The 15,000-nt window shown below is 47.2% G+C and overlaps 1 protein-coding gene across 2 annotated transcripts in view; it reads left to right on the top strand.

Moving 5' to 3' along the window:
- Nucleotides 1-15,000, top strand: part of LOC124019530 (ubiquitin carboxyl-terminal hydrolase 22-like) — an 81,321-nt gene that overhangs the window by 45,707 nt on the left and 20,614 nt on the right. For both annotated transcript variants that reach the window (XM_046334894.1, XM_046334895.1), the window contains 6 exons: nucleotides 2,316-2,429; nucleotides 6,333-6,434; nucleotides 7,927-8,093; nucleotides 10,710-10,869; nucleotides 11,686-11,791; nucleotides 14,364-14,522. In XM_046334894.1, the coding sequence (XP_046190850.1) occupies nucleotides 2,316-2,429; nucleotides 6,333-6,434; nucleotides 7,927-8,093; nucleotides 10,710-10,869; nucleotides 11,686-11,791; nucleotides 14,364-14,522 (808 nt within the window). The remainder of the gene's footprint in view (nucleotides 1-2,315; nucleotides 2,430-6,332; nucleotides 6,435-7,926; nucleotides 8,094-10,709; nucleotides 10,870-11,685; nucleotides 11,792-14,363; nucleotides 14,523-15,000) is intronic.

Here is a 15,000-nt window from a genome sequence, read left to right on the forward strand (position 1 = left end):
CAACGCTCTAACCACTAGGCTACCTGCTGGTTACTGGCTAACCACAGGCTACGCTCTAACCACTAGGCTACCTGCTGGTTACTGGCCCAACGCTCTAACCACTAGGCTACCTGCTGGTTACTGGCCCAACGCGCTAACCACTAGGCTACCTGCTGGTTACTGGCCCAACGCTCTAACCACTAGGCTACCTGCTGGTTACTGGCCCAACGCTCTAACCACTAGGCTACCTGCTGGTTACTGGCCCAACGCTCTAACCACTAGGCTACCTGCTGGTTACTGGCCCAACGCTCTAACCACTAGGCTACCTGCTGGTTACTGGCCCAACGCTCTAACCACTAGGCTACCTGCTGGTTACTGGCCCAACGCTCTAACCACTAGGCTACCTGCTGGTTACTGGGCTAACCACTAGGCTACCTGCTGGTTACTGGCCCAACGCTCTAACCACTAGGCTACCTGCTGGTTACTGGACCAACGCTCTAACCACTAGGCTACCTGCTGGTTACCACTAGGCCCTGCGCTCTAACCACCAGGCTACCTGCTGGTTACTGGCCCAACGCTCTAACCACTAGGCTACCTGCTGGTTACTGGCCCAACGCTCTAACCACTAGGCTACCTGCTGGTTACTGGCCCAACGCTCTAACCACTAGGCTACCTGCTGGTTACTGGCCCAACGCTCTAACCACTAGGCTACCTGCTGGTTACTGGCCCAACGCTCTAACCACTAGGCTACCTGCTGGTTACTGGCCCAACGCTCTAACCACTAGGCTACCTGCTGGTTACTGGCCCAACGCTCTAACCACAGGCTAGCTCTAACCACTAGGCTACCTGCTGGTTACTGGCCCAACGCTCTAACCACTAGGCTACCTGCTGGTTACTGGCCCAACGCTCTAACCACTAGGCTACCTGCTGGTTACAACGCTCTAACCACTAGGCTACCTGCTGGTTACTGGCCCAACGCTCTAACCACTAGGCTACCTGCTGGTTACTGGCCCAACGCTCTAACCACTAGGCTACCTGCTGGTTACTGGCCCAACGCTCTAACCACTAGGCTACCTGCTGGTTACTGGCCCAACGCTCTAACCACTAGGCTACCTGCTGGTTACTGGCCCAACGCTCTAACCACTAGGCTACCTGCTGGTTACTGGCCCAACGCTCTAACCACTAGGCTACCTGCTGGTTACTGGCCCAACGCTCTAACCACTAGGCTACCTGCTGGTTAACCACTAGGCTACCCAACGCTCTAACCACTAGGCTACCTGCTGGTTACTGGCCCAACGCTCTAACCACTAGGCTACCTGCTGGTTACTGGCCCAACGCTCTAACCACTAGGCTACCTGCTGGTTACTGGCCCAACGCTCTAACCACTAGGCTACCTGCTGGTTACTGGCCCAACGCTCTAACCACTAGGCTACCTGCTGGTTACTGGCCCAACGCTCTAACCACTAGGCTACCTGCTGGTTACTGGCCCAACGCTCTAACCACTAGGCTACCTGCTGGTTACTGGCCCAACTCTCTATCCACTAGGCTACCTGCCGCCCCTAATGACAACGTTGCCATCTGGCTAAAGTAAATTTGACGACATGATAATGCTGGCAAAGTAGTTTCCTACTAAATATTTGACTACTTTAGCAATGTCATCGTATTTCCAGGCACTATATAGTGTAATTTAGATGAAATAGTAGTTAACCCCATTCTTTCTGAACGAACGCTATCACCACTTTATGGCACCACTATGGCGCCCGTCGGCAGAGGGCTTGAGAACGTTCATAACAGTGGCATGATGCTCAGTGACAGAGGTGCAACCTATGAATAAATAGGTTGTCACGGCAACAGAAGAACCCAGGTATTGTTACCATGGTGTTGGAGAACATAGGCTAGTGGAAGGAGCAGGGGAGATAGATGTGATGGACATGCACGCACACACAGTCCCACAAAAAAAAACATACTCTGTGACACACACACACACACACACACACACACACACACACACACACACACACACACACACACACACACACACACACACACACACACACACACACACACACACACACACACACACACACACACACACACACACACACACACACACACACACACCTTCCCTACGTTCTCTAATTGTCCAATGCAAGCAGCAATGACATGGAACGACACAAGGCTCAAGTCAATAGAGGAGTGGAACAAACAGAAAGTGCTTGTCTTCACGCTGGCCACATCAATGATGAGGTTAGACGTGCAATCAACACAAGCTGTTGTTCGGTAAGAAATATCTAGTTGTAATGGTTTTGTATTCCTTCTTTCTCTCTCCCTTCCAGCAATAGACTTATTATATGGTGGAATATATTGTTTCGTGTGTCAAGACTACATATACGACAAAGAGATGGAACAGATTGCCAAAGAAGAACAGAGGAAAGCCTGGAAATTGCAAGGTACAGTGTTGCTGGTCTCCAGCAGCTCAGGCAACGCTACTTTTCTGTGTCCGTTTTATCTCCCCCCCAGTCAATAATTGATTTATTCCTTCATGTATTTTAACCTTTATTTATTTAACCACTTTCTGATCCAGATCACAATGTGTGGAGCTATGATAAACTGCATCCAGTGATTTTAAAGTAGTGGCAGCTGCATTCACATACACTATATATACAATACAAAGTATCTGGACACCCCTTCAAATTAGTGCATTCGGCTATTTCAACCACACCCGTTGCTGACAGGTGTTTAAAATCGAGCACACAGCCATGCAATCTCCATAGACAAACATTGGCAGTAGAATGGCCTTACTTAAGAGCTCAGTGACTTTCACCATAATAGGATGCCACCTTTCCAATAATTAGTTTGTCACATTTCTGCCCTGCTAGAGTTGCCCTGGTCAACTGTAAGTGCTGTTATTGTGAAGTGGAAACGTCTAGGAACAACAATGGTTCAGCCGCGAAGTGGTAGGCCACACAAGCTCTCAGAACGGGACAGGCGAGTACAAAAACGTGTAGTGCGTAAAAATCGTCTGGTTGCAACACTCACTACCGAGTTCCAAACTGCCTCTGGAAGCAACGTTAGGACTGTTCGTCGGGAGTTTCATGAAATGGGTTTCCATGGCTGAGCAGCCTGACACAAGCCTAAGATCACCATACGCAATGCCAAGCATTGGCTTCACCATCTGGAAATCTGACGGACGAATCTGGGTTTGGTGGATGCAAGGAGAATGCTACCTACCCAAATGCATAGTGCCAACTATAACGTTTGGTGGAGGAGGAATGATGGTCTGGGGCTGTTTTTCCTGGTTCCGGCTAGGCCCCTTAGTTCCAGTGAAGGGAAATCTTAATGCTACGGCATTCTTGACGATTCTGTGCTTCCAACTTTGTGTCAGCAGTTTGGGGAAGGCCTTTTCCTGATTTAGCATGACAGTGCCCCCGTGCACAAAGCGAAGTCCATACAGAAATGGTTTGTTGAGATCAGTGTTTGAAACGGCGATTGAAACGGCGACTGCGAGCCAACCCTTAAACGCCCAACATCAGTGCGTGACCTCACTAATGCTCTTGTGGCTGAATGGAAGCAAGTCCCAGCAGAAAGCCTTCCCAGAAGAGTGGAGGCTGTTGTAGCAGCAAAGGGGTGACCAACTCTATATTAATGCCCATGATTTTGGAATGAGGTGTTCAAGGTGTCCGTATACTTTTGGTCATGTATTGGTACAATTATTTGTTTAAATTATTTTAACATATTGGACTATGGCAGGCATATAGCCTTTACATGGTCCATATTAACAGGTATGCTATTAGCGATCAGCATTATCACATGTAGCCCAACTGATGCAGCGTAGTGACTATAAATACATAGGCTGAAGCATGGGTTTGGCGATCTGCGTTTACCCTATTGGGCTAATCGTTAGCTAGATCCCAAATGTAATCAGCGTAGTGACTATAAATACATAGGCTGAAGCATGGGGTTGGCGATCTGCGTTTACCCTATTGGGCTAATCGTTAGCTAGATCCCAAATGTAATCAGCGTAGTGACTATAAATACGTAGGCTGAAGCATGGGGTTGGCGATCTGCGTTTACCCTATTGGGCTAATCGTTAGCTAGATCCCAAATGTAATCAGCGTAGTGACTATAAATACATAGGCTGAAGCATGGGGTAGTCGATCTGCGTTTATCCTATTGGGCTAATCGTTAGCTAGATCCCAAATGTAATCAGCGTAGTGACTATAAATACATAGGCTGAAGCATGGGGTAGTCGATCTGCGTTTACCCTATTGGGCTAATCGTTAGCTAGATCCCAAATGTAATCAGCGTAGTGACTATAAATACGTAGGCTGAAGCATGGGGTTGGCGATCTGCGTTTACCCTATTGGGCTAATCGTTAGCTAGATCCCAAATGTAATCAGCGTAGTGACTATAAATACATAGGCTGAAGCATGGGGTAGTCGATCTGCGTTTATCCTATTGGGCTAATCGTTAGCTAGATCCCAAATGTAATCAGCGTAGTGACTATAAATACATAGGCTGAAGCATGGGGTAGTCGATCTGCGTTTACCCTATTGGGCTAATCGTTAGCTAGATCCCAAATGTAATCAGCGTAGTGACTATAAATACGTAGGCTGAAGCATGGGGTTGGCGATCTGCGTTTACCCTATTGGGCTAATCGTTAGCTAGATCCCAAATGTAATCAGCGTAGTGACTATAAATACATAGGCTGAAGCATGGGGTAGTCGATCTGCGTTTACCCTATTGGGCTAATCGTTAGCTAGATCCCAAATGTAATCAGCGTAGTGACTATAAATACGTAGGCTGAAGCATGGGGTTGGCGATCTGCGTTTACCCTATTGGGCTAATCGTTAGCTAGATCCCAAATGTAATCAGCGTAGTGACTATAAATACATAGGCTGAAGCATGGGGTAGTCGATCTGCGTTTACCCTATTGGGCTAATCGTTAGCTAGATCCCAAATGTTATCTTTTATCTAGTTAGGATCCTATTGGTGAATTAAACAAAGTGAATTTAATGTAGCCTACCTCTTAGGGTAACTTGGGGTAAACCGCCATCTTGGGTGACACTGCCTGTACCTCTCACAGAAACCACTTCATGTCACCATGAATCTGTCATTACATTTGAAGAAATGATTGTGTGGTAGGGTGGTGTTTTACCCAAAGTTAGATGATCTGTGTAACATTGAACCCCACTCTCCTCTATGCACTCACAGCAAATTGCGGAGCGCTAACATTCTTAATCATGGTATTGCTAAAAACTCTGGGTTTCAAAAGATCAATTTCGCACATTTAAGAGTTGAGAAATAAATAAAGTTAGGAATGGAAAGCTGGGATCCTCTGGGGCGGCAGGTAGTGGTTAGGCCGTTGACGAGTAACCGAAAAGTTGCTGGATCAAATCCAGAGCTGACAATGTAAAAGTCTGTCGTTCTGCCCCTGAACAAGGCAGTTAACCCACTGTTCCTAGGCCGTCATTGAAAATAAGAATTTGTTCTTAACTGACTTGCCTAGTTAAATAAATCAAATAAACAAAGTCATCAACTGCTGTTTTCCCTGCAAATGCAAGACTCGTGCATTGACTGCTTGTCAGACGGCAGGTTTCCCTCAATGTCACTCAACTTGAATGTGCCTCGAGAGTAATATTTCTCTGGCATAGAGCATGCAACAACAAGCCGACTAGGTAACTAGATAAATCTGACTATCCCAGATTAGAATATGTTTTCTATTCATTACTAGTTTTATTTGCAGAGGAAAAGTCAAAGTAGGCTGTTTTAGCATCTTCAAAGTCTCCCTTAGCAGAAATATTGTTTTTTCATGATCCATATTTTTGGGGCCGTGGCATCAATGATTTTGTCGTGGCACAGCAACCACCTATAAATGACTGGTGGCCCTTGGGTAGTAAAAACAATTACTGTAAAAACACCAGCAAATCAGCTTCATCTGATTTTAATTTTTGAAAATCTGTTTCCAAATATTCCAACTTATAATAGACACATGATCGTATACAAATGTTCAAGGTTTGAAATGATTGTTTTAGTCAAATATTCTATCGGTTTGGGAGGGTCAGTCTGCAGTCTCCATTATTTTTGTCATTATGTTCTGGCCCTAACCATTCGCCCAAGAAAGAAATTGTCCCACGGGCCAAATCTAGTCAATAATCCCTGCAATAGATCTCCATCATAGCCTAGTCCCAGATCTATTTGCCAACTCTTATGGTCACCGGTGTGACAATTACCATAGGAGTTGGCAGGACAGCACAAACAGATTTGAGACCAGGCTACCTTTATCAAGGGTCAGGATGAAAATATGGATGGTTTCGTCAATGTCTCAACGATGTCTCTGTCTTTGTGACCAGGTGTAGGGGAGAAATACTCTACGTGGGAGCCTACGAAGAGAGAGCTGGAGTTATTACGGCACAATCCAAAGCGAAGGAAAATCACTACAAACTGCACCATCGGTGAGATATAGGCTGGTCCACTCTCCGCACAACCTTATGAAGTGCTAGTAGCAGGGTCTATTTCATCACCCAGGCGTGTCTGTGGTGTTGTCTGTGTAGTCCAGGTGTCTGTGGTGTCTGTGGTGTTGTCTGTATAGTCCATGTGTCTGTGGTGTTGTCTGTATAGTCCATGTGTCTGTGGCGTCGTCTGTATAGTCCAGGTGTCTGTGGCGTTGTCTGTATAGTCCAGGTGTCTGTGGCGAGAGAGAGAGAGAGAGAGAGAGAATGCACTGTTCCTTCTTCAATGACAAGTTCACACAACAAGGATGGTCTCTTTCTCTCAGACGCTCTCTGTTTCTCAAACTCTTTGTAGATTCAAATTTACTTACGCCCCTCTGTTTCATTCTTCCTCTTCTCTCTCAATCTCTTTTCCTCTCTGCAGTTATCTCGCTTGATTGTGTAGAGTTCATTCAGTCTTCCTACTTTTGTTCTCTTCCTCCCTCTCACTGTAATGAAAAACTTGTAGAGAGGCCAGCCCAGCTGTCTCGGGGTGTGTGGAGTGGGTCGAGTCTGGAGAGTTTAACCCCCAGCCAAGAGCTCTATTCCTGGGCCAAACAGGCTGGACCAGTCCCAGGCTCCACACTGCTCCACCTGATCTGTTCACACAGGCCTTTGTGGTGGACCACAGCTTTTATCTGCACTAGCCCAAACCATGGCTGGATTATGCTAGCCCAAACCATGGCTGGATTATGCTAGCCCAAACCATGGCTGGATTATGCTAGCCCAAACCATGGCTGATTATGCTAGCCCAAACCATGGCTGATTACGCCAGCTCAAACCATGGCTGGATTACGCTAGCCTAAACCATGGCTGATTACGCCAGCTCAAACCATGGCTGATTACGCTAGCCCAAACCATGGCTGATTACGCCAGCCCAAACCATGGCTGATTACGCTAGCCCAAACCATGGCTGATTACGCTAGCCCAAACCATGGCTGGATTACGCTAGCCCAAACCATGGCTGGATTACGCTAGCCCAAACCATGGCTGGATTACGCTAGCCCAAACCATGGCTGGATTACGCTAGCCCAAACCATGGCTGGATTACGCTAGCCCAAACCATGGCTGGATTACGCTAACCCAAACCATGGCTGATTACGCTAGCCCAAACCATGGCTGATTACGCTAGCCCAAACCATGGTGAAATTTTGCACATTTTCAGAACTGTTTATTACTTGTCTTTGTCCCTGTCAAATAAAGTAAATTAAAGCTTCCTGTAACAGAGAGATGTGAATGTCAGAGCTCAATGTCCTCTCTGTTACAGGAGATGTGAATGTCAGAGCGTAATGTCCTCCTCTCTGTTACAGGAGATGTGAATGTCAGAGCGTAATGTCCTCCTCTCTGTTACAGGAGATGTGAATGTTAGCTGTTCTTCTCTTGATTATTTGTCCTGAAGATGGGCCTACTTTTTCACATTCCCCCTCTCTCTCTAAACCCCCCCGTCTCCCGTCAGGTTTACGAGGGTTGATCAACCTGGGCAACACGTGCTTCATGAACTGCATCGTCCAGGCCCTCACCCACACCCCCCTGCTGCGTGACTTCTTCCTGTCCGACAGGCACAAGTGTGAGATGCAGTCCGACTCCTGTCTGGTGTGTGAGATGTCACAGCTCTTTCAGGAGGTAATGCCGGAGCTGGGGGATAGGGTGGCAATCTGCTCAATTCCGTAAAAAATTCCCAAATTCCCAGGTTTTTCAGAAATGTTTGTTGTTGGAGAATCCCAGTTCCCGGAATCAGGAGGGAATAATCAGGGAGGGAGTCCTCCAACAGGGATTTCTGGGAAAGACTGGAATGTTGCAACCCTAGGGCGGTCAAATGCAGTCTTCTAGGGGTTTGGGAGGCCAAAGGAAAACATATGAGACGGAATTACAGCCAGTCAGACATAGAAATTGAATGACTAACCACATCAACACAGAATGTTCTCCCAGACTAACAGACTGACTGCAAAGGGAGTCACTGACTGGATCACTGCGTTGTGGAGCTGGAGGGAAACAACTCTGTCTGAGAGAAATGAACAGAGTTCAACCACAATGCCCTGCCGTATTATACAGCTACAGTATTTGGCATTTTGTTTAAACTCAACTCACCAGTCTGTGTGAGGGTGGGGGTATTGTCTGTCTCCATACTTATCTCTAAATGCTAGGCTCCTTACCAATCGTTCACAGTTCTGAATGTCTTTAGTACAGTCAGTTGGTTAGATTACATCTACTAAACTCAATGCTCCCTGATCATTATAGAACTGGTGCTCAGGTGTCTCCTCACCCCCCCCCCCACTATCTGGTGTGTATATACACTGAGTGTACAGAATGTTAGACCTGCTCTTTCCATGACATAGTCAAAGCTTAAACATCCTTCTTTACACTGTCTCCTCCCCTTCAGCTACATTGATAGAAGTGGATTTAACAAGTGACATCAGTAAGGGCTCATAGACTGACCAGGTGAATCCAGGCGAAAGCTATATCAGTGGTTCCCAACTCCAGTCCTCCACCACCCCGACAGCACACACTTCTGGTGTAGCCCCAGATAAACAAACACCTGATTCAACTCATTGAGGGCCTGATGATGAGTTGACAAGTTGAATCAGGTGTTCAGATGTGACAGTGAATGGTGAATGAACTGGTGTCTAGAGTAGACCAAGGAGAAAAGTGAAAAGCATACCCTTGGAGAGTATTTGTCATGTTACAATGGGAACTAGAATAAAAGTTTCAGAACACACTTTGTGCTTGCTGAGAACTATTCAGCTAGAGAGCATATCTCTGATCTTGTCCCTAAGAGCCAGACGCTCACACACACACTTCTCTTCCCTCTCTCCCAATCACATTGCTCATTCCTGCTCCACGCGTTCCTCTTTCCCTTTGAACCTGGAGCATGCAGCATCAGTACCAGGAAAGAGGGGCTGTTCCTCTGACTTTGTACCCACACATAGCTCCTCTCAGCCAGGGAGGAGTTGGTCTTTGATCAGCCCCTCCCTGTCTTTCTTTTTATAGACTCTTTGGTTTGTCAGCCTGCTTCAAGCTGCAGCGGAGGACCAAAGAGCCTGTAAGATACAAGATATAAGCTTGTTAGTGCGTGCGTTTCCTCAACTCTCAATCAGGCCTCAGAGGGAGAGTCAGGAGATTGTGTGTGTGTGTGTGTGTGTGTGTGTGTGTGTGTGTGTGTGTGTGTGTGTGTGTGTGTGTGTGTGTGTGTGTGTGTGTGTGTGTGTGTGTGTGTGTGTGTGTGTGTGTGTGTGTGTGTGTGTGTGTGTGTACCGTAATAGGCAGGGCTTGGTTGTGCATTCAAGCAGAGCACTCCTTTCATTATGGTGTTCTCTCCATCTCACACCCTGACCTTGACTGTCAGTCATCCCACCCTCTCTGCAAGTTCAGTAACTAGCATTCACTAACAAATAATAGCATTTGATGTTCTTTTCTACATAGAAGATCAAACAAAATGATTGCCTGAGCATCTTCTGAACTTCCCAATACCTTTCTGATGCATTTCAGTCACTTCAAACCATACTTCCTTCAGATAGAAATACTGTCATAGTACTGTAAACAGATTTGTAATAGACTGTCATAGTACTGTACTGATTTGTAATAGACTGTCATAGTACTGTACTGATTTGTAATAGACTGTCATAGTACTGTAAACTGATTTGTAATAGACTGTCATAGTACTGTAAACTGATTTGTAATAGACTGTCATAGTACTTACTGTAAACAGATTTGTAATAGACTGTCATAGTACTGTAAACTGATTTGTAATAGACTCAGTACTGTAAACTGATTTGTAATAGACTGTCATAGTACTTACTGTAAACTGATTTGTAATAGACTGTCATAGTACTGTAAACTGATTTGTAATAGACTCTCAAAGTACTGTAAACTGATTTGTAATAGACTGTCATAGTACTGTAAACGGATTTGTAATAGACTGTGATAGTACTGTAAACGGATTTGTAATAGACTGTCATAGTACTTACTGTAAACTGATTTGTAATAGACTGTCATAGTACTGTAAACTGATTTGTAATAGACTGTCAAAGCTCCAAATAAAAAAGTAAACATTGTCCATTGACTACAACACTTGAAATGTTTTAAATATCAAAATGGGGTCACGGGCCCAGAAAGGTTTGAAACCCTGTGCTAAGGTCTCAGCTGTACAAAGAATATACAAGTTGAGTCTAGGTACATTTAACAACATGGCTGCCAGATGTTAAATCCCTGTACTCCCCATTTCCTACTTTCTCTCCACAGTTTTACTCGGGCCACCGTTGGCCCCACATTCCCTTCCGGCTGCTGCACCTGGTGTGGACTCACGCACGTCACTTAGCGGGCTACGAGCAACAGGATGCCCACGAGTTCCTCATCGCAGCGCTGGACGTGCTGCACCGCCACTGTAAAGGAGACACCGCCCGTAAGTATCGCTGTCCTGACTTATTCCTTAAATACTGTGGGAAAGTTTCACTTAACTTACTGATAAATACACTATAGCACTGTGTTATGGTTAAAGGGAAGTGACACTGAGGTTGAGCCATATTCTATTTCTTCAGTGTAACTGAACAGATGTTCTGATTCTTCTAGCGGAATAGAGACCAAAGTGGGTTTCATCAAGACAAAATGGATGATAAATGTATGAATCTACACTGTAATCGTCTGGTTAAAAAGGGAATAATCTGTTCTCCTACAGTTCAAATAGGGTAGAAGAGAGAACCGATTTGTCACGTCTGTCTGCCTGCATAAATTCTGCATGCTCTGAATCCTCAGTCGTGTCAATTGAAACTCCACTTTAGCCGAGGAGACACGTCTGTGTCAAATCTACCAATAATGCAGTGTGTTGTCCGCACTCAGCACCAGTGGAAATGTACTGAAGGGGAAGATTGAAGGGAAGTGACAATGCCACCAACCGAAGGGACCGAGAGGATTGTGGGGTGGAATGATAATGTGCCCCACTGCACCGCCATGACACAGAGGGAGGGACCTGGCAGTAAGGCCTCTGATTCGCCAGAATTGTAGAGGGAGTTTAGAGGTGCTAGACAGGCTTCACTGCAGTGGGGAGAGGGTGGGGGTGTGACAGAGAGTGGGGGACAAAGGGGGAGGGGGTGCGTCGGAGGGGGTGACAGACAGTGAAAAGGGGGGGGCGAGAGAGTGAAAGAGTCCTTTAAAAGTGCAAAGGTGTCCACTGTGTTGATGTGTGCTCGCTCTCCATCTGTCTCTGTGTTCTGTTACCTAGGAGACGACAACGGGAAGAAGGCCAACAATCCAAACCACTGTAGCTGCATCATTGACCAAATTTTCACTGGCGGCCTCCAATCAGACGTCACCTGTCAAGTCTGCCAGTAAGTGTGTGCCTCATTCCGTGTTCTTTCCACTAGCCAACATCCCCCATGTTTAAAATCTGGGTGTGGGGGGGGAGAGTGTGGAAGAAAGTGAAGGTTGTATGTGTCAAGACTGCTAAAATACTCACGTTTGACATTTTGACATCCTCTCAAAGGACTTCCTACATTGCCAAGAGGCAATAACTCCCTTCCTCTGCTTTCACCTCACATCCTCCTTCTCCCTCTTCTCCTCTGCATCCTCCTCCTACTTACCCCCTCCTCCCTCACCCTTCTTCCTCTGATCTCAGCTACCTCCCTCCATCCTTTCCCCCCTGATCTCAGCTACCTCCCTCCATCCTTTTTCCCCAACACTATCCTGATGTATCAGTCTGGAGTGACCCTTTTCTAACCTGCTCTCATCTTTACCAGTCTCCCAACACTGCCCCTTCACTGCACTCCTCTCATATTTAAGTCATGTCCTCCCCTCCTGGTGAAGCTGCTGTTGGGAGGAGGTTCTCTAGATGCTGGGCTAGCTCCAGAATACTGGCCGTAGGGCTAGCTCCAGAATACCTGGCCGAAGGGCTAGCTCCAGGATACCTGGCCGTAGGGCTAGCTCCAGAATACCTGGCCGTAGGGCTAGCTCCAGAATACCTGGCCGTAGGGCTAGCTCCAGAATACTTGGCCGTAGGGCTAGCTCCAGAATACCTGGCCGTAAGGCTAGCTCCAGAATACCTGGCCGTAAGGCTAGCTCCAGAATACCTGGCCGTAGGGCTAGCTCCAGAATACCTGGCCGTAGGGCTAGCTCCAGAATACCTGGCCGTAGGGCTAGCTCCAGAATACCTGGCCGTAGGGCTAGCTCCAGAATACTTGGCCGTAGGGCTAGCTCCAGAATACCTGGCCGTAGGGCTAGCTCCAGAATACCTGGCCGTAGGGCTAGCTCCAGAATACCTGGCCGTAGGGCTAGCTCCAGAATACCTGGCCGTAGGGCTAGCTCCAGAATACCTGGCCGTAGGGCTAGCTCCAGAATACCTGGCCGTAGGGCTAGCTCCAGAATACCTGGCCGTAGGGCTAGCTCCAGAATACCTGGCCGTAGGGCTAGCTCCAGAATACCTGGCCGTAGGGCTAGCTCCAGAATACCTGGCCGTAGGGCTAGCTCCAGAATACCTGGCCGTAGGGTAATAGCCCCCTAACTGGATGGAGACGGTGGTAATAGCCCCCTAACTGGATGGAGACGGTGGTAATAGCCCCCTAACTGGATGGAGACGGTGGTAATAGCCCCCTAACTGGATGGAGACTGTGGTAATAGCCCCCTAACTGGATGGAGACTGTGGTAATAGCCCCCTACTGGAAGGAGACGGTGGTAATAGCCCCCTACTGGAAGGAGACGGTGGTAATAGCCCCCTACTGGAAGGAGACGGTGGTAATAGCCCCCTACTGGAAGGAGACGGTGGTAATAGCCCCCTAACGGAAGGAGACGGTGGTAATAGCCCCCTAACTGGAAGGAGACGGTGGTAATAGCCCCCTACTGGATGGAGATGGTGGTAATATCCCCCTAACTGGAAGGAGACGGTGGTAATATCCCCCTAACTGGAAGGAGACGGTGGTAATATCCCCCTAACTGGATGGAGACGGTGGTAATAGCCCCCTAACTGGATGGAGACGGTGGTAATAGCCCCCTAACTGGATGGAGACGGTGGTAATAGTCCCCTACTGGAAGGAGACGGTGGTAATAGCCCCCTACTGGAAGGAGACGGTGGTAATAGCCCCCTACTGGAAGGAGACGGTGGTAATAGCCCCCTACTGGAAGGAGACGGTGGTAATAGCCCCCTAACTGGATGGAGACGGTGGTAATAGCCCCCTAACTGGATGGAGACGGTGGTAATATCCCCCTAACTGGAAGGAGACGGTGGTAATATCCCCCTAACTGGAAGGAGACGGTGGTAATATCCCCCTAACTGGAAGGAGACGGTGGTAATATCCCCCTAACTGGAAGGAGACGGTGGTAATATCCCCCTAACTGGATGGAGAGGGTGGTAATAGCCCCCTAACTGGAAGGAGACGGTGGTAATAGCCCCACAATAACTAATCAACACTGGTACTTTGTGAGCCCTAATATTTTTTTTCCCTTTCTCTCTCTCTCTGTGTGTGTGTGTGTGTGTGTGTGTGTGTGTGTGTGTGTGTGTGTGTGTGTGTGTGTGTGTGTGTGTGTGTGTGTGTGTGTGTGTGTGTGTGTGTGTGTGTGTGTGTGTGTGTGTGTGTGTGTGTGTGTGTGTGTGTGTGTGTGCACCACTATATTCTCTGATCCTCAGCTAAAACTACATTCATTCTCAAAGCATAGCGTTACAAATACCTAATATGTAAAACCACCTATCTTTGTATCACTCGATTGAATTGCAAACTGGTGCGCTTGGCTGAACAGAATGTATGCACACACACTCACACTCACAAACACACACACACACACAGTGTGGATAAAAGCTTATGCACCATGACCATCTATCACCCTTCCCCATGACTACTAACAACACACACCAGTCTTTATTACCTCCATAACTCACCCATACACACATGATGTATCTCCCCTCCCCTCTAGCGGTGTGTCCACCACGATAGACCCATTCTGGGACATCAGTCTGGACCTGCCGGGCTCGTCCACTCCCTTCTGGCCCCTTAGCCCCGGGGGAGACGGCTCAACAGTCAACGGAGAGAGCCACCTTTCAGGGGCAACCACGCTCACAGACTGTCTACGCAGGTAGAGCACACGAAACGACTGTCCGTCCCCAGGTCTTTCACCAAAGCATTTACTGTAAACATTACACTTACAAAAGTTTCAAAAGATTTAAGACATTTCAAATGATGTCTGTATACAATGGTGTTTGTTTGTCACTGGTTTTCCTTTTCTTGTGGCAACAGGTCACACATCTTGCTGCTGTGATGCACACTGGTATTTCACCCAGTAGATATGAGAGTTTATCAAAATTGGATTTGTTTTTTTAATTTAATGAATGTCAATTTGCTCTTTATCTTCCATCTTCTCTGTTACCTGTCCTCACTTCCTCTCTCTTTCCCTCTTCCTCCCTCTTCCTCGTTCTCTTGTACTTCATCACCAGTCACAGCCTGGTTGCTGCAGCATGACTCTTAAAGGCACAGACAGGGCTGATTCTGAGGGGTGAACACATTGTTCCAGTATACACACTTAGCATAGCACTGGGAATGAAGCAATGTGTTGG

Source organism: Oncorhynchus gorbuscha, unplaced genomic scaffold (genome assembly GCF_021184085.1).
Source record: "Oncorhynchus gorbuscha isolate QuinsamMale2020 ecotype Even-year unplaced genomic scaffold, OgorEven_v1.0 Un_scaffold_622, whole genome shotgun sequence".
In the NCBI taxonomy this organism is placed as follows: domain Eukaryota; kingdom Metazoa; phylum Chordata; class Actinopteri; order Salmoniformes; family Salmonidae; genus Oncorhynchus; species Oncorhynchus gorbuscha.